The sequence below is a fragment of the Endocarpon pusillum genome, assembly GCF_000464535.1.
Source record: "Endocarpon pusillum Z07020 unplaced genomic scaffold scaffold7183, whole genome shotgun sequence".
Taxonomy (NCBI): Eukaryota; Fungi; Ascomycota; class Eurotiomycetes; order Verrucariales; family Verrucariaceae; genus Endocarpon; species Endocarpon pusillum.
Window position 1 is genome coordinate 154,390 of NW_006916638.1, and position 23,836 is coordinate 178,225.

Here is a 23,836-nt window from a genome sequence, read left to right on the forward strand (position 1 = left end):
TCCCTCCAACTCTCCAATCACCGCCCACCCAACCACTGTCCAACCGCCCTATCCCAGCCCTCAACCCTGATCGGCATCTCAAGCTGATAGAACGGATTCTTCATAACATGATCTGCATACCGCTCATATACGCCTTTCATGACCGCATCCACATTCGGCATGAGCGGGTCGGTGATGAGGAGAAATTTGGTTCCGGTGTGGGTTTGGAAACAAGTTAGGCGGAAGAAGGAGGTTTCGAGCGTTTCTAGACCGGTGACTGGGAGATTGGGATTTGGTGTTGTGGTCTGGATTTGTTGGGAGGAGGGCGGGTTGTTATCGAGGGATGGAGCGATGTTCGAGGCGTTGGGATTGCTGTTGGGTCGGCTAGAGGAGGTAGGGTTTCTGGTAGGGATTCGCGGCGTGAGGGATTTCGTTATGGCGTGTACGCCGTGGAAGGTGCCCGCTAGGACGAGGTAGTCGTTTGTGGAGATCTTTTCGACCGAGGGGTTGGGAGAGGGAGAGAAATCGCGGTTATAGACTAGGCCGCCGGCTTTGTTGATTATGAGGAGGGTGTAGACTGTCCTGTAGCAATAGTAAGGACCGTGAGGAGTAATGGGTAAACTGAGTGTGAGCTGGGGGGGAGGATAATAATAGCAAGCGAAGAAAGTACAGGAACGGCACCTACATGGTAGAGATCCAATAGATGGGTCGGTAACATGGACAGGCAGAGTCATGGGAGCATTGGCGCAGCCACTGAGGATGCAAAGGTTAGATGGATGATATGTCGAAGGCACATTCTTACTGCTTCAAGGAAGATACCTGTAACGTTAAGTATAAGTATTGGACCTTTGGGAGCTCCGCGGCGGAGAAATGTCTTGGCCTCCAAATCCTCCACTGCACTGCGACTGACTGACAAGGCCAAATCGAGTGGAAATACTCTGTAGTCCCTCTAGCCAAGACTCCACATCATTATGGCTCAAGATCGGGCGCCTGGACTTTCATAAGTCCCTGGTGTTATTGACTTTCCGTGGTCTTGAAGATCCAGGTGTCTTAAGCAATATAACACGAGAGCTCAGACTACAATCCCCTGGACCAAGATCATGGGAGACCCCTTTTCTATTGTGGCGGGTGCCGCGGGAATCGTTTCTCTAGGCCTCACAGTGTGCTCTGGTCTTCTCGAATACTATGGCTCGTGGCAGGATTCAGCCTCCGATGTCGTAACTATGTGCGAGTCTCTTGAAGCGCTGACCAAAACCTTCCAATTGCTCGATGAAAAAGTACGCCACCCGTTACTTGACCGTGCAAGCGTCGACAGAGTGACAGAGAGCATTATATCATGTGCTGCCGGGGTGCAGAAATTGAAATCCAAACTTGACAAGATTCGCGATGTCAAGCCCGGTATGAGCGCGCATCTACAAAGAGCTCAGTACCCTTTCCGGCAGAAGACGTTGATGGCCTTGCACCAAACAATCTCTGATCTTCGCAGCAATCTTGGTCTTGCGGCCAGCACTCTTCAGCTCGATATTTCTGTCACGTCGTTTCACCGGTTGAACGAGCTTGATACGAAAGTGAAGAATCTGATTGATACATCCGGCATCTCTTCCACGAAGGTCCTTGACGGCATTTCGGAATTGCGTCTCGCCCAGAAAGAGGAGAAGTTGAAATCAATAAGCGAGGAAGAGCGAGAAGCAATACACTGGCTCTCGCCACTAGACTTCGCTTCCAAGCACGCCGATGCCGTGAGTAGGCGTCAGCAAGGCACTGGTCGATGGTTATTGGAGAGTTCTGAGTTCCGTTCGTGGATACAAACCCCTGGAAAGGTTCTTTGGTGCCCCGGAATACGTAAGCATTTTCTCCATCTTCTATTGTCCTTTTTCTACATCGAACGTAAACTCCAGATCGATTCGTTTCTTGCAATTTGAGGTTACAGAAGTTAGGGCGCTCAAAGAATATCAGGTAACGATGTTAAAACGTGACATCAGAGCACTGGCTATGCCCTCCAGCGTTATACAAGCACAATGCTAGTCCCCGTGCAGCATACAGCTGCAAGGCTTAGGGCAACTGGCTTGATACTCCTCGAAATCTATGGCATATTGGCGTACTACCTCTACTTCCCTTGGCCTGAACATTATCTTTGATCAAGATCAACGGCATGCTACTAACAATGTAACAGCTGGTGCTGGCAAGACCATCCTCACGTAAGTTTACCTGCTCAATCAAAATATCCACTAATGGTCCACTCCCTAGGTCAACCGTCATTGATCATCTAGAAGAGCAGCATAAACGAAGGCGAGTAGCAGTTGCATACGTTTACTGTGTGTACAATGGTGCACAACAGACTGCGGCTAGCCTGCTCGGGAGCCTTTTGAAGCAACTGGCGCTACAGGACAATGCTATTATGGACGATATCAAGTCATGCCAGAAACAGCATGTCCGTTGTGGGACGCGTCCGTCACTCCACGAAATCTCTGCGCTGCTACGCTCACAAGTTCGCAATTTTGATGAGGTGTTCATCATCATTGATGCCCTTGACGAATGTCCGGAGGCAGACCAAGTTCGAAATAATTTTCTCAATGGAGTCCGCAGCTTACTACCGCACATCCAGCTTATGGTTACTTCACGACCTATAGCGTCCATCGAAAGTATGTTCAAAGAAGATACACAACTAGAAATTCGTGCTCATGATGAAGACATTCGAACTTTCATCGAGTCACATATTCAGCTACAAAAAGAACTTGTCGACGTCCTCGAAGGTCATGACGACGTGCAATCCGTCATCGTATCAACGTTGCTGGAAAAGACCAACGGCATGTTTCTTCTTGCAGCTTTACATATGGAATCACTATCTAAAGAGGACAACATACGTGATATTCGAGAAAGCCTTCGAAAGTTGCCCGAGGATCTAGATGATTTGTACGATGAAGCGCTACAGCGGATCAAGTGTCAAGATCGTCGAAAAGCGGCACGAGCCGATCAAGTTCTTACACTCATAAATTGTGCTTTTCGACCCCTTACGATGGAAGAAGTACGACAGGCGCTATCAATCCGACCAGATGATACAGTTCTGGATGTGGAGGCAATGCCAAGGGTTGATTCCTTGCTTTCGGCTTGCTGCGGCCTTGTGGTCGTCGAAGATGAAAGCCAGATAGTGAGACTCGTTCACTACACTGCGGAAGAGTACTTCGCTCGCATACACCAATATCGCGGTCCCGAAGCTCATTGGAATATTGCCGGTACACTTATCACGTATCTGAGTTTCACGACTTTCGCAACTTATTCCCCAAGCAATGATAGCAAAAACGACAAAAGCATTCACTCAAATGACGACGTGAACCCAAAACGAGAAGAAATTGTTGAACAGACTATAGCGCTTCCCTTTAAGAAAGCTGACTCGAGAGACGTCATTAGGCAACTCATCAAAGGAAACATCTTACTGCGGTATACTATGGAGAACTGGGGCAACCATACTCGTGAAGCCGTTGCAAGCTTTTCGCAAGAAGACTTCAAGGGCCTTTTATTTTCTCGTTCGGCGACCACAAAGATTCACAGCAACCATGTGAAGTCAATATGGGACCTCAAGCAAATCCTTCAGAAGCTCTTGCAGAACAAGGCCAATATAAGATGTGCCAATGATGTTCTCTACCGGGTCGAGAGGTGGAGCTACTTTTTTAGACCCAGATTTCAATTTCCGGTGGATCCCACTTACCTCCATATAGCTGCGGCCTTCGGAATCCAGTATCTGGTCAGGGACTGTCTACAGCAAGGTGCAGATATCGATGCGTGGGATGCCAGCGGGACGACAGCATTGCATCGGGCTGCCGCAAATGGTCATGTTGAGGTTGTGCAACTCCTACTAGATTCCAACTGCTCCATTGACCTTAGAGATGCGTATGGTCGGACTGCGTTGCACTGGTCCGTAGAGGCGGCAAGAGTATCGGTGGTGCATCTACTTCTTCAAAGGGGCTCGCGTCCTCCTAAATCCACACGGGGTAGAAGCAATACATCCCCGTTCACTATCGCCGCTGAGAGAGGGCACAGAGAGATTGTGGTGCTTCTTGCTGAACATGAGACTAATCAAGCAGAGAGAGACGAAGAAATGGGAAAGGCGTTGCAGGTTGCGGCTAGTTTGGGAAACGACGGCATAGTTAGCCTTTTGCTGCAAGAAGGAAATAGTTGGCACATTCCAAAAAAATACGTAAAAAGCGCGATGCTTACAGCAGCCCGAGCAAACCGGTTGATAATCATCCCTCGACTACTAAAAGCTGGTGTCGACGTCAACGCCTTTTCAGGCAGCTCTAGAACTCCACTTGGCGAAGCTTCTCGTTATGGACGTCTAGAAGCAGTTCAATTACTACTCGAAGCAGGAGCCGATGTCAACATAAAAGACAAGTATGGTGACAGACCGCTCCACGGAGCTAGTTCTGTGGATGTCGTAGTCTTGCTACTGGAAAGAGGAGCAGATATCGACGCCCTTGGTCAACATAACCAGTCAGTCATGGTTAGAGTGGCCAATAAGCGATGGGAAGATAAAGGTGCTGAAATAATGATGCAACGACTACTCGAGATGGGAGCCAATCTTACGGCACAAGACGATTTCGGTAGAACAGCATTGGATTACTCGGTTCTGGACGGAAACAAGAGCTTGGCAGAGCTTCTGCTCAGATACGATAACCTGGACGTGACTCGACGAAATTCAATGCTTCGGTTGGCCACCCTCTATCACGCAATCATTCACCACAGCATTGAAGCTACTGATCAATTACTCGCTGAAGAGGAGCTGCCTTGTCTTGAGTCTATATCAGAGTTATTGCTACTGCACATGCCTGCCCAATACGGTCATGAGCAAGCAGTGCGTATATTTCTCAAGCTGGGCGCAGGTGTCGAGGACAGAGATTCCCGTGGAAAGACGGCCCTACATCTGGCCTCGATGGAAGGCCATACTGCGATTGTTCAACTGCTTTTGAATTGGAACGCCGACGTCAATGCTCTGACGCGAGAAGGGTATACTCCACTAATACTATCTACTCGTATCCCAAACAGGGCTATAGCAGAGATCCTAATGAATCGTGGAGCTGACCTTAATATATGTGGGAGGGAATTGGGTAAGGCACATGGTACTGCCCTTGTTTGGGCCGTGAAATTCAAGCGAATGGCGATGATAAAGTTGCTAATCAAGAGGGGGGCTGATATGAATATTGGCCAGCTTCACGGTGGGGGAACAATTCTGCATGTTGCTGCCTACTCTTATGCTTATACTCCATCTTGCGTGGAGCTGCTCATAGAAGAGGGCGCGGACCTAGAGTCGAGGGATGAGCTTGGCCGGACTCCCTTAGCCGTGGCAGCACGAGTCGGCAATACCATTCTAGTACAGCCTCTGTTGGACAAAGGCGCTGATCTGGAATCGAGAGATAACCTTGGTCAAACTCCCTTGGTTCTGGCAGTACGAAACTGTCGCGTCGCCATCGTGCATCTTCTGCTCGACAGGGGAGCAGATCCACGAGCTCTCCCATCTGATGTGGCACCAGAAGATAGAGATGCAATTGACGTCAACTTTAATCGTGCAGTGAAGATGGTCGTGAGGCGCAGGTCAAGCTGTTAATTCAGCCTATTTCAAGGTTGGATGATTATGATGATATGCTTCTGCAGTGCTAGGACCGCGGTAAGGGAAGAAAGGCACTTTTACAACCTAATGATAACAATCATGCTTTTGGCATCTCTTAGCGTGCTACTGGAGGAAGGTCTCAACCCAAGATTCCAGTTCATCGACAGCCATTCGTTGTTCCAAGCCACACTTGGCCCGTAGGAAACTCCAACGGAGTCAGAGACACCAGCTGCCTGACCAAAAAGGGATCTGGGAAGGCAATTTCCTTGCACTTCGACGGCCAGAAGGCTCCTTAACATTAACTCGTCAGATGAGCAGATCTGCATCACTTTCCGCAGGGGTGGGCTCAGAACACCTTGAGGTCTGGAAGAGCCTGAACCTAAGTACTGCAAGCTGGACTTCAGACATGACAAGAACGAGCATGAATTGCAGGAGACAAATCCTACAACGAGAATTCATCAGGCGCTTTTCTCGAATAGGCAACTTGTTTCATTGGGTGCCATTACAAACATGGACTGTCTTCCGAAAACTCTCTCACATATATCCAATCTGACAGTTACTCCATCTCACATCCTATTTCTGTTCCATAGTCATTCATCATGCAATTTGATGTACAGGCATAATCATGCACCTTTTCTTCCCAACCAGCAAAGCCGCCGATCAATTTGAATATAGCCGCTATATATTTCATTGTGCTTCGGTCACACATTATCGAGCCACAAATGCCTCAGTCATAATGGGCCTCTCCTTCCGCTGCCTCAACAAATACGGACACCTCCTCGACAACCTGATCCGTCATCCCCGGCAATGTCTCATCCGGCAGGTACTTGCTATGGCTCTTCCTCCTCGTGGCATTCGAGTCCCAGAACACGTGTGTCTGTTGCAGAAGCTCGTCCGTCAGTCCTGGCGAGTGCGGAGACTGAGCGTCAGACATGCGTCTCGTTGTCGAGGAGATGAAGTCATGAGCGGTCTTTGCTGCCTCGTCGGATATGCCAGTGGTAGCGTGGGTGGGATGCTGGGCGGTTTGCAGAGGCTGCAACGGCTTGTGTGCTGGGTCTTTCGCCATTTGACAAGAGACTCCCTGGAGGGTATGATCTTTGATGTCTGATGGCAGGCCTGCCATTTTAGGGAATTCTCAGTCTCTGAACTGATGTCGCTGTTTTGGTATATATCAAGTTTCACTATACTACGTAGATAGTGAGACGAGTGTTTGTCACTTTGCATTGGACTGTTCTAACGTTCAGTCTGCTCCATACATACAACCTGCCACGTTGTGGTGGGGTAGAGGGGAAGCACTCGTTGATCAGGCCACTCAGTCTTGCATCCTTCAAGGTCACGGATACGAACGCAATGCTTGTCAATGTACAGGGAGTTGAGAGGTAGGGATTACCTACTCCGCTGCTAGATCATCGATGTGTTGCTTCTGGAGCGGAATTCTGCTCCGGGCAACCAATTATCTTTCACGCATTATTCGCTAACTCGTTTCCACGTGAACTTGACTAGTGGTGGGGGACCGGTTGCATATTGAAGTAGGAGGAGATGAACGTTGAAAATGGAAGATATCGCACGTAGCAGGATAGTGACTTTATGAGGTTGAAAAGGAGATCCGACATTTTCATAGGGAGGAGGCTGGTGACCCATGTCCACTACAAGATGAATGATTGGGAATATATGACCGCTTGCCTAACCAGATATGTAAGATGTTTTGACGTGACATGGGTATAGATTGGTCCACTTGTTAGACAAGCTCAGGACGTTCTAAGAGTTCCATTCAAGCCACTTGCTATTCAGTCCCTCACAACAAATGACATCTTAGGCCGTATTTGAGAAAGAAAGGCCATGTTCCGAAACTCATACCTCAAAGAGCACTTGACTTCCTCGCCCGCTCCTCAGACGAAGCAGAATAGTGCTCGTGTATCCATATTCCGGGTCCGGGCTCTCAGAGTTATAGATTGATAAATGGTGATGGAGAAGATACGAACGGCATGGAAGATAAAGAAGAAGAGGAGGAGGAAGTGGGAAGGTGGGAAGGTGGGAATGGTTAACAAAATTCATTAGACGAATCTCGGCGCCCAGGATGCTGCTTCAGGTTGTGCGGAGAGTCTCATGATTTTTTGAAGGGCACACCTCGAAATCATCTCGTGATATATATGATTTGCAAGAACACTCACTACCAGTAGCTACAACCAACACCAATCTCGCGCAGGGATCCATCCAGTCTGGTCTAGTTGCATCAATCTTTCTAGGTATACTTCAGAAGAATTGTTCTATTTCCAAACAGTGGCCACTTCAAAGCTGCCCAGCCATGCCGTGCGAGGTCCTTGAGCTCTTGAAACACTACTAGTACACCACCAAAGTGAGAAGACAAGCACTTTCACTTTCTTCATCACCCCGTCGCTCGACAAAGATCCATCATCAATTTCTGATCCACAAGGTTGATGTATTTTCAGTATCAACCCACCCAGGTCAGACGTGCCCTGGGTTTCAAGAACCCACGTCGGCGGCCGCCAGCACTGAAATGGCCCGGTGCACACAGACTGGCCCCTGGTGTGACAGGGTCGTTTGAGCCTCAAGCCTCCACGAGATGCTCAGTAATCTTGAGCATGATCTATCAGTCTGTCCATAATGGGATTCCCGAAACTAGAACCCCGAAACTAGAACTCCGAAACTAGAACTGTCAACTTGCCGGTGAAACGACGTCTATAGCATCCGCACTGCTAGAAACGGGGATCAGGTATTTGTCCACACCCGTGTTTCACGATCGTATGGACATGTTCGAGCTCAAGGCTGAGCTACTCGGATCACAATCGATACACCTTGAGCCTTGCCTGCCATGCTGCAAAGTTCAGTCCTGATTCATTGCTGGGGGTTTGTCCAAGTACATTCGTCGCTGCAGTGGCCAATGCAAAACCAAGACTTTACTTCTTTCCTCTTCATGCTCGACGAACGCTGATAGAATCCATGGCCAAGGACGTAATCTTGTCCACCGAAAAAAACCTAATTGCCCCAATTCTGGTTTAGATACCTCGTGAAGCTGGCGGAAGGACCAAAGTTTGCTGCAACCATGTCATCTTCGTCATCCTCTTCACCCGAAAGGGGACCTCAGCTGCCATTGCGACCAGCATCTACACTCAAGAAGCACGTGCAGAAATCAAGAGAAATACGAACGCTTGAACCAGATCAAACTGAGGAGTCGCCCTCTAATAGGCTCCATACCACCCCAACATCCGTTACCACAGGTACAAGCTGCCCCTCTCCGAACATCGAGGCTGGAGGTGCTGGCCCCTCAAACAGACCCTCCAACAAACAGCCACAGAGGAGATATACTCTCAGCATAATTCCGTCCTTAAATCAGCATAAGGAATATAGCTATCCTGCAATTTTGGGTGCGATCGAGCGGGGCAATAATTTAAGAGACCAACTCAGACTCCTTCATCAGGAACTACAGGACATACAAAAAAACCCTGACGATGACGGCGGAGACGACGTTGTTCGCAGAGAAGGAATTAGACAGTTGAAGGAGGCTATCGACAACACAAAAATGGACATTGCGGTGCTGGATAGGTGGTTGGCAGAGGTGAAGCGGAGGGAGAGAGCCAGCGCGTTGGCAGACAGGACTGTTGGTTCAGTGACGACAAGTCAACACCCAACCATCACCTCTGGGGCTACTGGTCTGTCGCCTATCACAGGGCAGCCTAAGCGACAAGGAAGTGCTCCTGCGAGCAGTGGCTTTGGCAAGGCTATTTCTTTGAAGAGTGCTGATAGTACAGGCCTAATCGTAAGCAGTGGTGCTGGCCGGAGTGCTTCTGCTTTCAATTCAAGTAAGGGACGTTCTCACGAGAGGTGGTATCCAGGGATGGAGCCAAACGAGGATGCTCTCCGAAACTCTGCTAGTTTGCCTACCCCCGGTAGCGAGGGAAAGCGTGCCGCACATGAAAGTGCTGTTGAGATTCTGCTTGAGGAGGGAACCAGAAATTCCGATCCTAATCGGGCTCAAAGGGAGGCGCCAAGTTCATGTGGTGACATGAATGTCATGACATCTGACCAAAATGTAAACATAAGGATCACCGGTAGCGGTGCATGTACGGCAAAAGGCACTGCCGGTCCATCTAACAGCAGACAACCCCCAAGCCTGCCAAGGTCAAGTAGCCACCAGCGTCTTGCGAGCACTTCAGCAGCACCAGCACCAGCACCATCAGCACCAGCACCATCAGCACCAGCACCAGCGCCAGCACCACCAGCATCAGCACCACCAGCATCAGCATCAGCACCAGCATCAGCACCACCAGCACCAGCAAGGACGGCTGCTGAAGAGCAGGATGCCGAGCTGGAAATAGCTGGCCTCTGGAGGAGTTCTCGGGAGGGCGCTGCCAGCTCATACGTTGGCAATCCAATCGTCACAAGTCCATCTGTACCCACCCATCCGCACCGCGATGTGGGTTGGTCTTGTATGGGTAGTGGCGCAGGTGCTGGTGCTGCTGGTTATTGCCATTCTGGAACGCAACATGACACGCCTAGAAGGGGAACTTATCAGAGACTCACGGGCAACAATGCCGTTGGTAGCGGTACAGGGAGAAGCGTTGCTGGTCCAGCCCATGGTTCGATCGATCAATTTCTGCCTGCGCCAATTGGTCAGGGAGTTGCTGCAGCGAGTGGTGCTGTGGGTAGTGGTATAATGGGAAGCGCTACTGCCCCAGCTGGTGACATACCGAGTCACTTTCCGCCCTTGCCATCTAGCCCATGGTATACTGCCGGTAGTGGCCCTACGGGTGGTAGTGTAGGAGGAGGCGCTGCTGGTCTAGCCCATCGCGGCCCTACTTTCTTTCCTCCTTCAGCTGGCCAATGGAACGCCGTTCCGAGGGTAGCTGTGGGTAATACTAGATGGACAGAAGCTGCTGGTCAAGCTGTCGGCACACCTGCCTACGGGACGGGTCTACCTGTTCCTGGTCTTCCAAGTAATTCCACATGGGGAGTTCCGATTGATCGAATCCTTGGCTTACCCGGGTCTTCTATGCCTCCGCTACCTGGCTTGAGTGGTGACAGGATTGGCGGTGCTTCTGGTTCACCCAGCGGCGTTCCTGGACCTGCTTTGGCTCCTCCGGGCGCCTGGGGTACCGGTTCATCCGTTACTCACGGCTTATCCAGCGGTATATCCAGGTCGTCTTTCCCTCCATTACTTAATAGTTGGCCCGCCGCGGGTGGTGCTACAATGGCTTGCACCCAAACGGACCCACCCAGTCTGGCTACCGCTAGAACCGTACCCAACATCAGCAGGAGATCTGCTGCCGGGTCGGATGCTGCGAATGTTGCATTATACAACCAAGCTGCCGCCCAAGCCAGCCATCGACCTGGCGCTATCATTACCAGGCCGGGAAAGCACTGGGGTGTGGCTGGTGAAGTCGTGGCTGGCAGAATGACACCTACTAGAGCTCGGCCTAACATCACTGAGAAGGACACTCGGCACGCAAGGGAGGGGAGAACTGCCCATAGTAGTGGTGCCAAGCGGAAAGCTGCAACTCCGTCTAGTGGTCAAGCTGGGCGTAGTGAGCAGCGAGCGGCTGCTTCGGGAAGTGGTGCCGATAGGAGAATAGACGGCCCGTCAAGTGGTAGGATGGGGCTTTCCACCTCTGAGCAGGCCACCAGGGAGAGGGGCTCTGCTTCGAACGCTGAAGCCGGAATACAGACTGCTGGTGCACGAAGTGAGCAACGAGATCGGAATAGGGGACCGTATTGGACTGGCCAAATCGGCTTGTAGCTGCCTCCATGGCGATCAGGCCTGTGGTTGGGCCAAGTAAAGCCAAATAGAATTTCTACGTGACGAAGAAGTTTTCTTCTGTGCCTAACTTAGCCAACCATGTACACCATATGTAACACTCGCCCTGCGCTCGGCTGTCACGCAAGCGACGGTACCGTTGGTGCCTTGGTCGACCGTTGAGTATCATGGGCAGCGGCTATTTAGTCGAGAGCTGTGTCAGAGATGAGAACTTGCCGCTCCGAGCCCGCCGCCCTGACTAATGCTCTCTGATCTCTCTCTCTCTCTCTCTTTCTCTCATCACCACTTCAATAATCTCAGTCATACCCCGGACCGAAAATGGCCGACCTGCTCGTTACTGGGTCTTGCTAGTAGGGTAGTAAAGACACCTGGGCTCTGGCCTCGTGCTTGTCATCGGACAGATCATCGAGCTGGAATCACTGGCCTACGGAGTACTAATCATGAATATGGCCTTGAACCTTGGCCGTTGAACATGGTCTCATTGTCTTATGTTCCACTCTTACAACGCAGGTGAGCGTGTGATTGATGCGATACTGTTCTGGGTTTGATTCAATGCTCGCGAGCAAATTTCTTTGATTGAATGATTGAATGAATGACTTGTGTGAGTGTGACATAACTGACCACACTAAGTAAGGTTCATCCCCATCTCCGCATGAAAAGCACACAGAATGATTACGAAATTCGTCCTGGACAGCGCTATCATCCCCTATTGAATTGAGTTCAGAAAGGAATGCAGCGAGTTCTCCATCCCGCTTCATGGATCAAAGACCGACAGTATTGATGCGGATGCGAACTACGCTCTACGACACGAACCTTTACTTACGCTAACGCAGCTCGGTCTCCTCCTTCAGCGCAAATGTATCCCTTAGGGCGGAAATGGAGGGTGCGAAGAAATATTCTCCCCCGTTCGTGCCAACCCACTGCTCGTTCATATTGAGTAGCGCGGTCTGATCGTTTGGATTGCTGCCTGACATTGTACGCACGCCCAGATTATTGGTTTGGACCGATGATGGGATCGAAACCTGGATCTATGGGTTTCCCGAATGGGAAGTCGACACGGTTCGCCCAGCCTACAGCAGTTAGTCTCGATACATTCCGTCTTCCTGTTCCGGAGAAGGAATTCCTACTTTGTTGAATGAACTTGAACCCATTAGCGATATTGCTTTGGTAGCAGGCAAAGAGGAGTCCGCGGTCTTTGGTGGTTCTCTTCGTAGCAGCTTCAGCAGCGGAGACCTCGGGCCCATATTGGATACCTCGGCGGATGATACGGTTGGCTTCGGTGGAGTCGAGGTCGGATCTCGGATTCGTCTTGCGGATATGTGCTGCGAAGGGGCACCTTTCCTGAGAAAGTGGGTCATAGCGGAAGTCGTTGCGGCGGTTTGGATCTTTGGCGAGGGCCTTGTCGTCTCCAAGAGGGGAAATGTCAACAGGTGCCCCTGCGCGCGCCAACATCACGTTAGCATCTCTGTCCATCCTCAGGATCAAGACTACCAGATGACGTACCGCTCTTCCATCTCCCAACAAGCCGAGCACCAAGGAGCTCCATGCCTAGTTCAGGAGGCTTGCTTGGATCAGGGATGGGGATAGCGTTGTTCTTCAGGAACGCATTGAATTCAGGAACTCGTTGAGGGAGATAGCGGAAAGCGAGAAAACTCCCGTCCACAGCCCATGGCGGCCGGTTGAATTCATCACCTTCGCGGCCGAGGAGGATTATGCCCTGACGAATCGTTTCCTGACCTGGCAATGGGTTAGTGTCCACGCCCTGGACTGCAGGGTCCGAGATGCCGTCGAGGAAGCCAAAACTACACCCCGTCGTCAGCACGTTAGGAAATTCTGCAACAAACGATACTTACTGTTCGTGACCCTTATGAGCTCCGGGCCTTATATCTCCAGTCACCCTGAACACTTTGTGAATGGTGGCGTCATCGTCACCAACCGAGAAGATGTCTTTGATTTCTTCCAGTTTGTCCTTGACGGTGTCGTGGCAATCGCCAGCTACCTGGATCAGGCCGTGGATTTCCTCCTTGAATTCAGGAATCCAATCTGGGTCAAATTTGTCCGAGGAGAACGATCCTTGGTCGCCAAGATCCTTCGCATCAGCGAGCATACCGTCTTTGAAATTGGCGTCGCCAATATCATCACGGATTCCGATCTGTGATGGGCGAAGAGCGAATTATCAGCAACACGCCGTGTTACAATCCGGTACCGTGACGGACACTACGACCTACCTTTTCCAGCCCCTTGTGAGAGAAGCTTAGACCGACTCCACACATTTTCAACAGCTTTGGAGGGCCATGTTGCCTCTCTGCACCTTTCTTCTTGTTCTCATCGATCTTCCTTCGGTCGTCCTTGATCTGATTTGTTGTGGTGATCAAGGGTACCAGTTCGGTGAGCTGTTCACGAAACTCCTTGACACGATTGTCGTCAATGCGGAAGAAATAAAAGGTCTCGGTCTTCTTGGGGAAACCTTTCCTGTGAAGCATGAGTCTGCAACGAATGACGATACGACAACGTGAACGTACAAGATATCTCCCTGAATATTGTTGAGATCCAGTGGAGAAGCCATCTTGAGAGCTAAATGATGAGTGTTGGTCGTCAAATGGTGAAGTGGTGATTTGCAGGGGAAGATTCAAAATATGCGATTGAGTATGGAACCCCCAGGGCCGAGGAGCGTGTTACGATACTCTTAAGCAGAGCATCTCTGGCTGCTCGCGAGCGGTAAGTAGAAACGATCCCAGCCTCAGCCGTGCCGGCTTGCGTGGAAGGCATCATTGCAAAACTATTTTTCATTGTCATTTTCTTCGTCAGGCGGTCCCAGATACTCTTGCCCGTGCACGGAGAGAGATTTCTCGTACATGCAACACGAGCCACTCAGGATGTCCTAGATTCGAAGAAGGAGCATTGCCTCGGCTGTTATAGGCCGTTTGTTGTAGACGTCCGAGACAGCTGCGCCATGGCGTTATGGGCATTGTGTGGATGGTTAGCTCGGGGGATACCAGCCGTATCCATAAAACAACCATTCCGGCAAGGTTTCGGCTGATGTACCTCGATCTCACGGAACGGCTTCAGCTGAGCATGTTATGGGCATCTGTCTACTTTGGGCTTGCTTGAATTAATGAGCGAACAGACTCATCTCACCTATAAAGCGCTGGAACAGTTATCCTAAACCGACCACAATCCAGATCGTGCGACGAGAAGGCATTAGCATGCTTCTAAAGTCAACCGAAACATACATCCGTTCTCGAGACCTGGTCGTCATTCTCGTTATGCAGCTGCCTGGACTGCGTCGAGGTAGTTTTGCGACTCTGTGTGACGACGCATGGAGGATGCTGGAGCTAAGGATAAGGAATGTCATCCTGGGAGGTCCATGTCTATCAGAAGCTCAGCCTCACACCACCGTGTAGACCACCGTTGCTCCAGAGGACACGAGGTGATGTCACTGTTACACTCGGTAGGATCACTGATTCTGAGTCTAGCTGTGTAGTGTCGCCTGTCCAGCGTCCACGTGTGTACTCAGTAGTACAGAAGTCCTTTGTCCTTTTCCGATCGCAGGAAAACAATCTTACCATGTGATAGATCGGCAGGGGCAGTACTTTGGGGACACGTGGTTATACTGACTGCGTACTATGGAGAAGCCACAAGCATTCGTAGCACGGTGCTAGTAACAACTAATTCTGATACCGCGCCACATTAATATCTAAAAGCTTCTTAAGCTATCGTTCCCAGTGGTTGGCTAGAGCCTTACCGCTTAACTGCTCAAAACTCGACCTTCATGTTTGTGACCCGTTCCCAGACAAAGATACTAGCGCCGTGCTACGAATCCCCCACAGTGGTACATAGGTAGCACAGGTAAGCTGGGGAAGTATAGCCGCGAAGCCCTGCTTGATTCGAGTAAGCGTTTCCGGCGTGGAATCGTGGCTTGGCTGATCTCAGACCACTGCCTGCATTACTACATAGTACTAACTACTCCACTCTAATCAAACCAGCTGTGCATGAATTATTGTTTTGCTTATGCAGCCACACACATTTCGTGAACTTACGACGAAAATCAGCTAAGCCTTTGCACGCTGCTAACCATGACTGCCTGACCTATCTTTGCTTCCCCCGCTGCGCACCACACGGCAAGAGGAAGACCCAATCACCAACCTCCCTGACGCAAAGCCGTATCGCACCACCCTACTCCCCCCTACCCAAAGGAGACCAAGCCGACAGGGAGAGAAAATGGCGCCCGCCGCGCCCTCCCGCCAGTCGCCCACCTCGGCAACCGACATCGAAGCGACCTCAACGCTCAAGCTCGGCGACTTCGCCGACATCCCCTGCCTCAACATCTCCGAGGCGCGCATCATCCTGCAGAAGACGCTCGACACGCGCAAGTCGAAAGGTGCGGTGATGCGCGAGACCGAGACCCTGATCAAGACGCGCGACTACCTCGAGATCTTCAGCGTGTTCAAGGAGATCCCGGATTCGCAGGCGCTCGAGGGGATTGTCAACGTGTTTGGCGGGAAGGGCTTGACGAATTTTGAGAAGAGCGCTATTGGTGGGTCTATGTCTTTCTTTTGTTCTGTCCCCTGCCAAGGAGGAAGCGGGTAGAAAGGGGGGGGTGGAGAAAATGAGCTCATGGCTAATGATCTGATGTAGGGAGCCTGGTGCCGAGTTGTGCGGACGAGGCGAAGACTTTGATACCGAGCTTGGTGGGGAAGCTGTCCGATGATGATTTGGAAGATCTGTGTCGGCAGCTGCAGAGGTTGAAGTTCCAGGCTCAGCAGCGGTAAGAACTTGGAATTTGGCTCCATGGTGGTGGGAATGATGATGTCTATGGCATTTTGTAACGCAGGCATGCTCCTCCGTGACTGCTTTTGATGATACCCAGAAACTGGCGTTACAAATCCTCTCTGTGACTACATATACGGCTACTTTTCTGCAGTCAGAAATGAACCAGAACAGGTTTATTGCCATTCCTATCCTTCCTATCAAGACATGAGAACGGTAAATGGAGCAATCGAGTCTCATTCAGCGAAAGCTATCTCAGGCGGCAGTCTAAAGCTAGCACAAAACATGCACTTTTTCGGACTCACCTTCCTCACAAAATGAATCTCCGTGTCAGGCGTGCTGGGCAATATCCTGTGCCCTAAATGCTTGGACACCAGCTCGCAGACAGCAACCCGATCTCCCTCTTCTGTCTCCTTCTGCTCCGAAAAGCAATACACGTGTACCATAGGCAGTTTCGTCTCCGTATAAGGAGTAAACTCCTTTGACCGCCCAGCATATGTGCCCTTGAAAGCATCTAGAAACTCAACTGCGCTTGCCGGCAGGTTCATGACATAGTGCTGGAAGGTCTTGGGTGCCTTCAAGACTCTCACAGAAGCCTTCCAGGGCGGGCTCTTGCTCCTCCGCTGCCGTTGCCTCGGCATCATCGTTCGTTGCGGTACAATAACCATCGTATCTCTACCCGCAAGCTCCTTCGTAGCCCGTCTGATAAACTCCCTTCCGTCCATACAATCCGCCGTCACAAAATCCTCAACCTTATTCTTCTTGATCGCATAATTCAAGCCCGCATTGCTATCCGGGTTCAGATCATTCGCCGACACAAAGACCCTTTTCTTCCCTGATGGAACGGCAAACGGGCCCACGCCCGCCATGACATCGCAGACTGCCTCCCCCTCTCGGAATCTACTGATCAGTCGTTCGTGCTCGGTGTGGAGTCTGGGATTCCAATATACTTTAGCGAAGTTGAAACGGAAATCGCAGCCGGAGAAGGAGACGGTGACGTCCATGTCGTCTGGTCCGGCGAGGACTTCGTAGCGGAATGTGCGGTACGGGTTGGTGCTGCCGACGTCTTCGGTCTTGTTGATGACCGTGCGGACGTTGGGGTTTTTATCCAGTAGGACCTGGCCTATCAGGTGTTTGTAGGGGAGATATTGTTCCCGTAGGTTGAGGTGTGCTAGCACTGGTCAAAGATTGTCGTAACATATCAGCTGGAGATAAAGGGCTTACCGACGTGGCCAACCAGGGAAAACCCGGCTGGAGTCTCCTTGTCATCCTCTTCGAACTCGGGTAAAGTGGCGTCCAGGATGTTATCTAGCTAATCTCAGCAAACAGCTAGAAGACCCGTCCCCATATACTCACGTACGCATGCTCCAATCCTCATAGGTCAGCTTGAGATCATACGGTCGAATTCCCACCAGCTTCTTCTCCACCAGCTCCGCAATGGTAGGGGACCAGGTCTTGGGATCTACCATCCAAACGCACCTACGCATCAGCAACCAAACCTCTCATCGAAAGCAAGAAACGCAAAAAGAACCACAATCCAGCCCAACGAAAAGGGAAAAGAGAACAAACAAACCTGCAGCCACGATCCCCGGCCTCAACAACATACACTTCCTCCCCCCCGGCACCGTCTCATCGACAACGATCGCCTTGAGACTAGACACACCCAGCGAATTCCCCGCACGCTGGATCTCGCCCCGGACAGCGCTGATATTGCGATCATCAAACACCGTCGCGGCGGCAATGGGGATGATTTTTTGGAAGAACGAACGGTCGAGATCGCGCATCGAGCGGTTGGTGGGCGGGAGGAAGACGGAGGGGAGGCGGGGCGAATGCATGGCTACGTTAGGGGAGCGGGGACGGGGAAGAGATTTTGGGATTTGGAGGGTGGAGCGGAGAATGGCCATGTGCGAGCGAGATCGAGTCGGTTATATCATGATAGGAAATTAGTGATGCTAAAAGGTGGTCCAGAGTCGATAAATATCCCCTGTGTCACTGGATGGGTTGCGGAAATTTTTGGTGTTCCTTTTGCCAAGGCTGCAGCAGGAGCTATGACGCTAAATCGCGGGAGTACTATTCTCAACAAGGAAGGCAACCCATTCACTGACACAGGATAGCACACTGCCTGATACAGCTAGCTGGATTTGGTTCCGAGAAGTCGATGCAGAATTGAGTTCGGATTGTGTCTGTGCCACAGCCGGGCTATCCGGACGATTGCCTTCAAAGCTCAGAGAAGCTGCTCATCCCTGAACACTTTTCATGAAGAAATATGCAGCACCAGATAATACAGAGCATGAAACTTCAAAGAGGCGATTACACAGGTGGAAATTACTGAAACTATCCACTTGGACGTCCCAAGAAGAAGGACAAGGCCGTCACAATTAAGAGCTCATAATAAGTGCTAGATCCTGAAAGAAACTTCGTCAAGCGAGGAGCCATAATGCAAGCTATTCGTGTGCACCCTCCGGAATCTGAAACAGAGCCGCCCTTCTCTGCCACCAATCCAGCACCTTCCGCTGCTCTGGTTCTGGACACCATACCTGTACCTACCTTGGACAAGCCTGGCCAACTACTGATCCGCGTGCATGCAACTTCAGTCACCCGAGATGAATTGACGTGGACCGAGACCTATAGCACGGATCTGCCACTGCTGGGTCATGACCTTGCTGGTACTGTGGTGGCCGTTCAAGACGATCCAGGCACCAACAAAAACAGAACAGACTCCGACTTGAAGCCCGGTGATGAAGTATACGGAATGCTTGACACGAGTAAGGGCTCCACCTGGGCCGAATTTGCTATTGCGACGACAGATCAGGTGGCTCTGAAGCCGAAACTACTGAGCTGGGCTGAAAGTGCTGTTGTGCCTGTGAGTGCTTTGACCGCCTGGCAGGCTCTGTTTGTGAAAGCAGGGGTGACGCCGCCAGACTTCTCATTGATCACAAGAACGGGATCTCGGGCTATGGATCAGGGTGAGTCAGCTCGGAAGATTGCTGTGACGGGTGCAGCTGGCGCGGTAGGCACATATGTTGTGCAACTAGCAGCGCTGGCGGGCATGCATGTGGTTGCGGTCTCCAGCTCAAAAACCTGCGATGAGGAGTTTTTGAAGTCGCTTGGCGCCACTGGAGTGCTCCAATATGAAGACCTGTACCATGTCAAGAACGAATACGATATCATCATTGACGCCGTTGGTGGGGAGACCTTGAAACGTTGCTGGTCATCGATCAAAGATGACGGTATCCTCATTTCGATCGACTCGTCGAGTGGAGACTTCGTGCGCAATCATCGTGAACAGACATTCACCCATGACAAGCAAGGCGTAAGGGCTCTATTCTTCATAGTGGAACCCTCAAAGGAAAACCTGGAACAGCTTTCTGTGGCCCTAGATCTTGGACTTTTAAAAGTATTTGTTGCTCACGAAATGCCTCTTCATGAAGCAAGGGCAGCGTATGATCTTGCGAATGGGCGGCTGCAACGTCGTGGAAAGGTAGTTCTCACGCTGTGAGATCCGTAGCAACGAATGTTGGCGGTTCGGGAATGAATTCAACCGTCAGAAAAGGAAAGCGTCAGATTGAGGAAATGGTGGGACAAGTTGTGGCTGTCTCCTACGATTTGGAAGATTGGGTCGATGGGTCGATGGGTCCATTGAAAATAATTTTCATACCACGTGATTGCGCGTACGCGTTGAAAGGGACATGTCTCAGTGCTCATGACGTCGCAGGTTACTAGCTAGAATAGACATTGGCATCCACACATGGTCCTGCCTCTCAGTTCAAGAAATCAAACCCATCAAAAGCATCAATGTCGAAAAGGACACTTGACGGCTTCTTCAAGGCAAGCCCAGCTAAGAAGGCGCCCGTAGAAGACCAATCAGTCTCGACCAGAAACCTGGAGCCGCAATCCTCAGACGTCACTAGCCATCCAACCTTTCCTTGGGCCGTACCGAATCTGCCTCGGAATATTGCTGCAGAGCTAGAAACCCTCGTGACACATGCAGGCAAAGAGATCAAGAATCAGCTGCATCTTGATCTGCTCTATTTCCAGCCCTTTGTACCTCGGACCATCGAGCGCGAATTGTTTGAATTTCTACGCTCGGAACTCTTCTTTTACCGCGTTAAGTATACCATTCAAAGATTCGGAAAGCAAACAGAAATTAACACGCCTCGCTTCACGACCGTCTTTGGGATCGACGAAACGAGCCGGTTTACAGCGGAGCTTCCTTCAATCGTAGAGGCGTCGGACAGGACGAAATCCGTGTCGAAGTCCAAGTACAAATGTCAACCCAGGCCAATCCCAGAATGCCTGGATTTTCTGCGAAGAGTCACTGAGGCAGCTACCAATACGGAATACAATTTCTGTCTCGTCAATTACTATGCCACCGGTAGTGACAGTATCAGCTACCATAGCGATGATGAAAGGTTCCTCGGACCAGACCCTGCCATCGCCTCATTCACTCTTGGAGCCAAACGCGACTTCTTGATGAAGCACAAACCGGTTGCACCGAAGAATGGCGAGGGGCCGCTGGAAACAACTCCAATAAAGCTTTCACTCGCAAGTGGGGATATGGTGCTCATGCGCGGTCCTACCCAAGCCAATTGGCTGCACAGTATTCCGAAGCGCAAGGGTGCAGATGTAGACAAGGGTCGCATTAATATCACACTTCGTCGAGCAATGACACCAGCAGGCACCGAGAATTACTATCGATACAACGTCGGAGATGGTGGTGTGTATCGGTGGAGCAAAGAAAAGAAAGCTATGCTACCTTGGAGTGCTGCTGGAAAGTGAGAACGGGAGCATTCTCAGTCAACCCGAACAAGAATCTGAGCCTGCGTAGCTGGGGCTCCGTGAACCCGGTCTCATGGAGTATCTTACGTTCCATATATTGAGGTCTAGGGCCGGATGAATCCAATGGATGTTTGTATCGGCTAACTTCATGGGTATCACTGGCCGTGTCAGTTGAGCTCCACAGAGACCGCATGGCACTTTTACGTGACTGCTCTAACTACTCGCAGTATTCAACCCTGGAGTTGGATTCACATATGCATAAGTTAAGCTGCGAGGCTCGGGATCTTACGTGCGCAAGCAGGCAGGGACTTACGGCATTTTTTTTCTCACCTTCGCTCGCCTTGTGCGATGAATATTCTATCCATCGTCTTTCATCGCCACACCTAGCGGTTCGCCATGATTCGAAGTTTCTCATCAGTTCAGTCTTCTCCCTGTGTGCTCACGCGTGTGTATTCCACCCCGAACTCTTTCAAGATTTTTGCGATATTGATTAGGAAGGATCTTCTCGGCTCGAAGAGTACGCCTCTATTCTGAAAACCTTCGTCCTTATGCTGCAAGGTGGTCCTTCCACGGCTGGAAGCTAAGGAGGGTAGCCTGCAATCAGGGTATCCATCAAATCAAATGAACCAAATTTAGCGCCGATTTGGTTCATTTGATTCATTTGTCAAACGAGTCAAATCTTAGTAAGGAATGGGTTGGTGAGGAAGACTGGCAAGAATTTACATCTCGGGAAAGGAGTCCGCCAAGACTTTTTATTTTTCAACAATAATATGCCAAAATATGCCACAACATACAAATTTTCTGCCAAGACCCAATCTGACTAATTTGACAAACGTGATTTGATTTGATTTGACTAATTTGATTTGACTGGATACACTGCAGGCTGCAATTGCTTCGATTGAAGACCAGGCTTCGATCGGTTGGAGTTCTCTGCTACCTCTGCAACAATCTCTGGCACCGAGCTTGCTACAAACCCAGAAAACTCAGATGAAACTAGTACTCTCCACTTAGGAAGGTAGTCACTTGTTCCTGAATCACGGTTCCCTGCATGCACGCTTTCTGCTGATGGTTGAATGCGAGGGTCAACCCCCATCGTACTGTACATGTGACTTGGTGGATAAATCCCGAGCTCAGCAAAGGTTTAAATCGTCATGTCTTCTGACGGCTTCTCCTCCGGCATGGCAGCTAACTTGTCCATCGGTTATGGGGTGACTTCAAACTTGATCGCGCTTAGCAGTAGAAGCTGTCATTGCTGCTCCGAGCGATGGACTCCGGTTACTCATTCGGTATAATCTAGCGGGTCCGTTAGATAGTTTGAGGTAAATATCAACAACCGTGCACAGACTTCTAGCACCTCATCTGCTAGTGACCAGGAGATATTCAGATTCACTCTTTCTTTGCTGTCCATACGTTACTTAACTAAATACAAATGTGCTTTAGTAGCTCCTAAGGATGGCTCTGTCTCGAAGCGAGAAAATTGAATCTTGACGGCTAAAGGGGACGATTAGCAATTTACGCATTGTCCTGTAATCTAACTCCGTGTTGATCCCTTACGAGTCTCTCCCCAGACTCATCTGAATGTCCGTACATAGGGTTCATCTCTGTACTAGTAAAGTACCCCATTATTGCTTGTGTTTCTGCTCCCAATCATTATGGCACCGAAAACAACGAAGTGTGTGAGCACGATGCAGGCCCAAAATATAGAAAACCATGGCTCGTACACCTTAACTTTGTGACCAAAGATAAGGAACGGTTCCAGGGATCTGAATCGGTGGGTTCAATGCAGCCATATTAGCAAGTGAGCCGAGCGCGAATAGTGCAAATCTATCGCCGACTTCGTCAGCGTCTTTGTGGTGGACTTCCCATGCGGATCTGGGATAAGCAGGGGGAATCAGCAGGCATTCAATGATCAATACTCTGTCAGGATTCAAATTAATCACACTCACCCTGACGCGTAGAATCGATATGAATGGTAATCCTGTTCACTGCGATTACCTGGCGGACCTGAATATTGACCCTGCATAGCAATTGATGCGGCAGCCATTTTCGCGACTTCATCCGGTACGAAGTGCTTGGGTTGGTTTGGATCGGCATTGATGACTTCGCTAATATTTACTGGACACTTGTAGAAAGCAGATGGCTCTGGTGGGGCTTTGGGGTCCCCGGAAGGGTTTTTAGGATGCCCGGAGGGGTTTTTGTAAGCCCACATCCAAAGACGTCGAGGACCACAGCTCTGTTGGTCGGCAACGGTAGGGTCGTGGAAGCCTCGATATATGTACGTGGTACCTTCTCTGCCCAGAGAGTGCTTTGGTATTGTGATTGTGCCGGTGTCCTTAGCATCGTTGGCGTTGGTATAGGTGAAATTCTGGGGATCTTTATTGTCCCTGCCCGTCTCATGGTACGTTATACAATTCCTAGCTTCCGCAGTAATATAGCGGTCCGTAAAGTAAGGGTAGACCTTGCGAACATCCTTTGGATTGTACTCTTTGAATCTGTACGTAACCTGTTGTTGATTTCGAATCTTTCGGTGGTAGTACTGATGGGCCTGTTTGGATTCCAGGACTTCCGTGATGTTGGTGTAAGTTGAATTGAGACGAGAGGCCAAAATCATCTCGCCGTACGTGTGAGCCACCGTTTGAACAGTGACTTGCGATGGGCAAGCGTCTTGAATAAATTCCATATAATAGCATGAAAGATCTGTGACGTTGACCATACCACCACGGCTTGTATAGGCATCATTGTAATTTGTCCCGTCTTCGACGGTGTACGTCAGGCTGGTTGCAGCGGTGGTCACCTGTGCAACCTAGGATTTCTTAGCAGGATCTTAACGGGTTGGGCTCTGAGGACGAACGAGATTGAGTAAAGGCTAGAAGCAGCAAAGGTGACGTTAGCAAGGGCTTAAATTACTGTGCGTTGCATAAGAGTTGCGAATT

The 23,836-nt window shown here is 50.4% G+C and overlaps 10 protein-coding genes across 10 annotated transcripts; 5 read left to right on the top strand and 5 right to left on the bottom strand.

Annotated features, from left to right (window-relative positions):
* Nucleotides 1–17: 17 nt before the first annotated feature.
* EPUS_05658 (uncharacterized protein) lies at nucleotides 18–713 on the bottom strand (the record flags this gene model as incomplete). The annotated part of the gene is made up of 1 exon (XM_007807679.1): nucleotides 18–713. The coding sequence occupies one exon, from the start codon at nucleotides 711–713 to the stop codon at nucleotides 18–20; it is 696 nt and encodes a 231-aa protein (XP_007805870.1).
* A 366-nt stretch (nucleotides 714–1,079) lies between these two features.
* EPUS_05659 (uncharacterized protein) lies at nucleotides 1,080–5,578 on the top strand (the record flags this gene model as incomplete). The annotated part of the gene is made up of 3 exons (XM_007807680.1): nucleotides 1,080–1,821; nucleotides 2,153–2,177; nucleotides 2,227–5,578. The coding sequence occupies 3 exons, from the start codon at nucleotides 1,080–1,082 to the stop codon at nucleotides 5,576–5,578; spliced, it is 4,119 nt and encodes a 1,372-aa protein (XP_007805871.1).
* Nucleotides 5,579–6,308: 730 nt separating this feature from the next.
* EPUS_05660 (uncharacterized protein) lies at nucleotides 6,309–6,704 on the bottom strand (the record flags this gene model as incomplete). The annotated part of the gene is made up of 1 exon (XM_007807681.1): nucleotides 6,309–6,704. The coding sequence occupies one exon, from the start codon at nucleotides 6,702–6,704 to the stop codon at nucleotides 6,309–6,311; it is 396 nt and encodes a 131-aa protein (XP_007805872.1).
* Nucleotides 6,705–8,645: 1,941 nt separating this feature from the next.
* On the top strand, nucleotides 8,646–11,336 carry EPUS_05661 (uncharacterized protein; the record flags this gene model as incomplete). Its single annotated transcript, XM_007807682.1, has 1 exon — nucleotides 8,646–11,336. One exon carries the CDS (start codon nucleotides 8,646–8,648, stop codon nucleotides 11,334–11,336), a length of 2,691 nt encoding a protein of 896 aa, XP_007805873.1.
* Nucleotides 11,337–12,344: 1,008 nt separating this feature from the next.
* On the bottom strand, nucleotides 12,345–13,920 carry EPUS_05662 (uncharacterized protein; the record flags this gene model as incomplete). The annotated part of the gene is made up of 6 exons (XM_007807683.1): nucleotides 12,345–12,424; nucleotides 12,482–12,790; nucleotides 12,858–13,156; nucleotides 13,208–13,506; nucleotides 13,583–13,826; nucleotides 13,877–13,920. The coding sequence occupies 6 exons, from the start codon at nucleotides 13,918–13,920 to the stop codon at nucleotides 12,345–12,347; spliced, it is 1,275 nt and encodes a 424-aa protein (XP_007805874.1).
* Nucleotides 13,921–15,575: 1,655 nt separating this feature from the next.
* Nucleotides 15,576–16,126, top strand: EPUS_05663 (uncharacterized protein; the record flags this gene model as incomplete). The annotated part of the gene is made up of 2 exons (XM_007807684.1): nucleotides 15,576–15,891; nucleotides 15,993–16,126. The coding sequence occupies 2 exons, from the start codon at nucleotides 15,576–15,578 to the stop codon at nucleotides 16,124–16,126; spliced, it is 450 nt and encodes a 149-aa protein (XP_007805875.1).
* A 234-nt stretch (nucleotides 16,127–16,360) lies between these two features.
* EPUS_05664 (uncharacterized protein) lies at nucleotides 16,361–18,028 on the bottom strand (the record flags this gene model as incomplete). Its single annotated transcript, XM_007807685.1, has 4 exons — nucleotides 16,361–17,295; nucleotides 17,349–17,432; nucleotides 17,485–17,586; nucleotides 17,731–18,028. 4 exons carry the CDS (start codon nucleotides 18,026–18,028, stop codon nucleotides 16,361–16,363), a joined length of 1,419 nt encoding a protein of 472 aa, XP_007805876.1.
* Nucleotides 18,029–18,561: 533 nt separating this feature from the next.
* On the top strand, nucleotides 18,562–19,623 carry EPUS_05665 (uncharacterized protein; the record flags this gene model as incomplete). The annotated part of the gene is made up of 1 exon (XM_007807686.1): nucleotides 18,562–19,623. The coding sequence occupies one exon, from the start codon at nucleotides 18,562–18,564 to the stop codon at nucleotides 19,621–19,623; it is 1,062 nt and encodes a 353-aa protein (XP_007805877.1).
* Nucleotides 19,624–19,919: 296 nt separating this feature from the next.
* EPUS_05666 (uncharacterized protein) lies at nucleotides 19,920–20,903 on the top strand (the record flags this gene model as incomplete). Its single annotated transcript, XM_007807687.1, has 1 exon — nucleotides 19,920–20,903. The coding sequence occupies one exon, from the start codon at nucleotides 19,920–19,922 to the stop codon at nucleotides 20,901–20,903; it is 984 nt and encodes a 327-aa protein (XP_007805878.1).
* A 1,724-nt stretch (nucleotides 20,904–22,627) lies between these two features.
* On the bottom strand, nucleotides 22,628–23,583 carry EPUS_05667 (uncharacterized protein; the record flags this gene model as incomplete). The annotated part of the gene is made up of 2 exons (XM_007807688.1): nucleotides 22,628–22,775; nucleotides 22,850–23,583. The coding sequence occupies 2 exons, from the start codon at nucleotides 23,581–23,583 to the stop codon at nucleotides 22,628–22,630; spliced, it is 882 nt and encodes a 293-aa protein (XP_007805879.1).
* Between the last annotated feature and the right edge of the window lie 253 nt (nucleotides 23,584–23,836).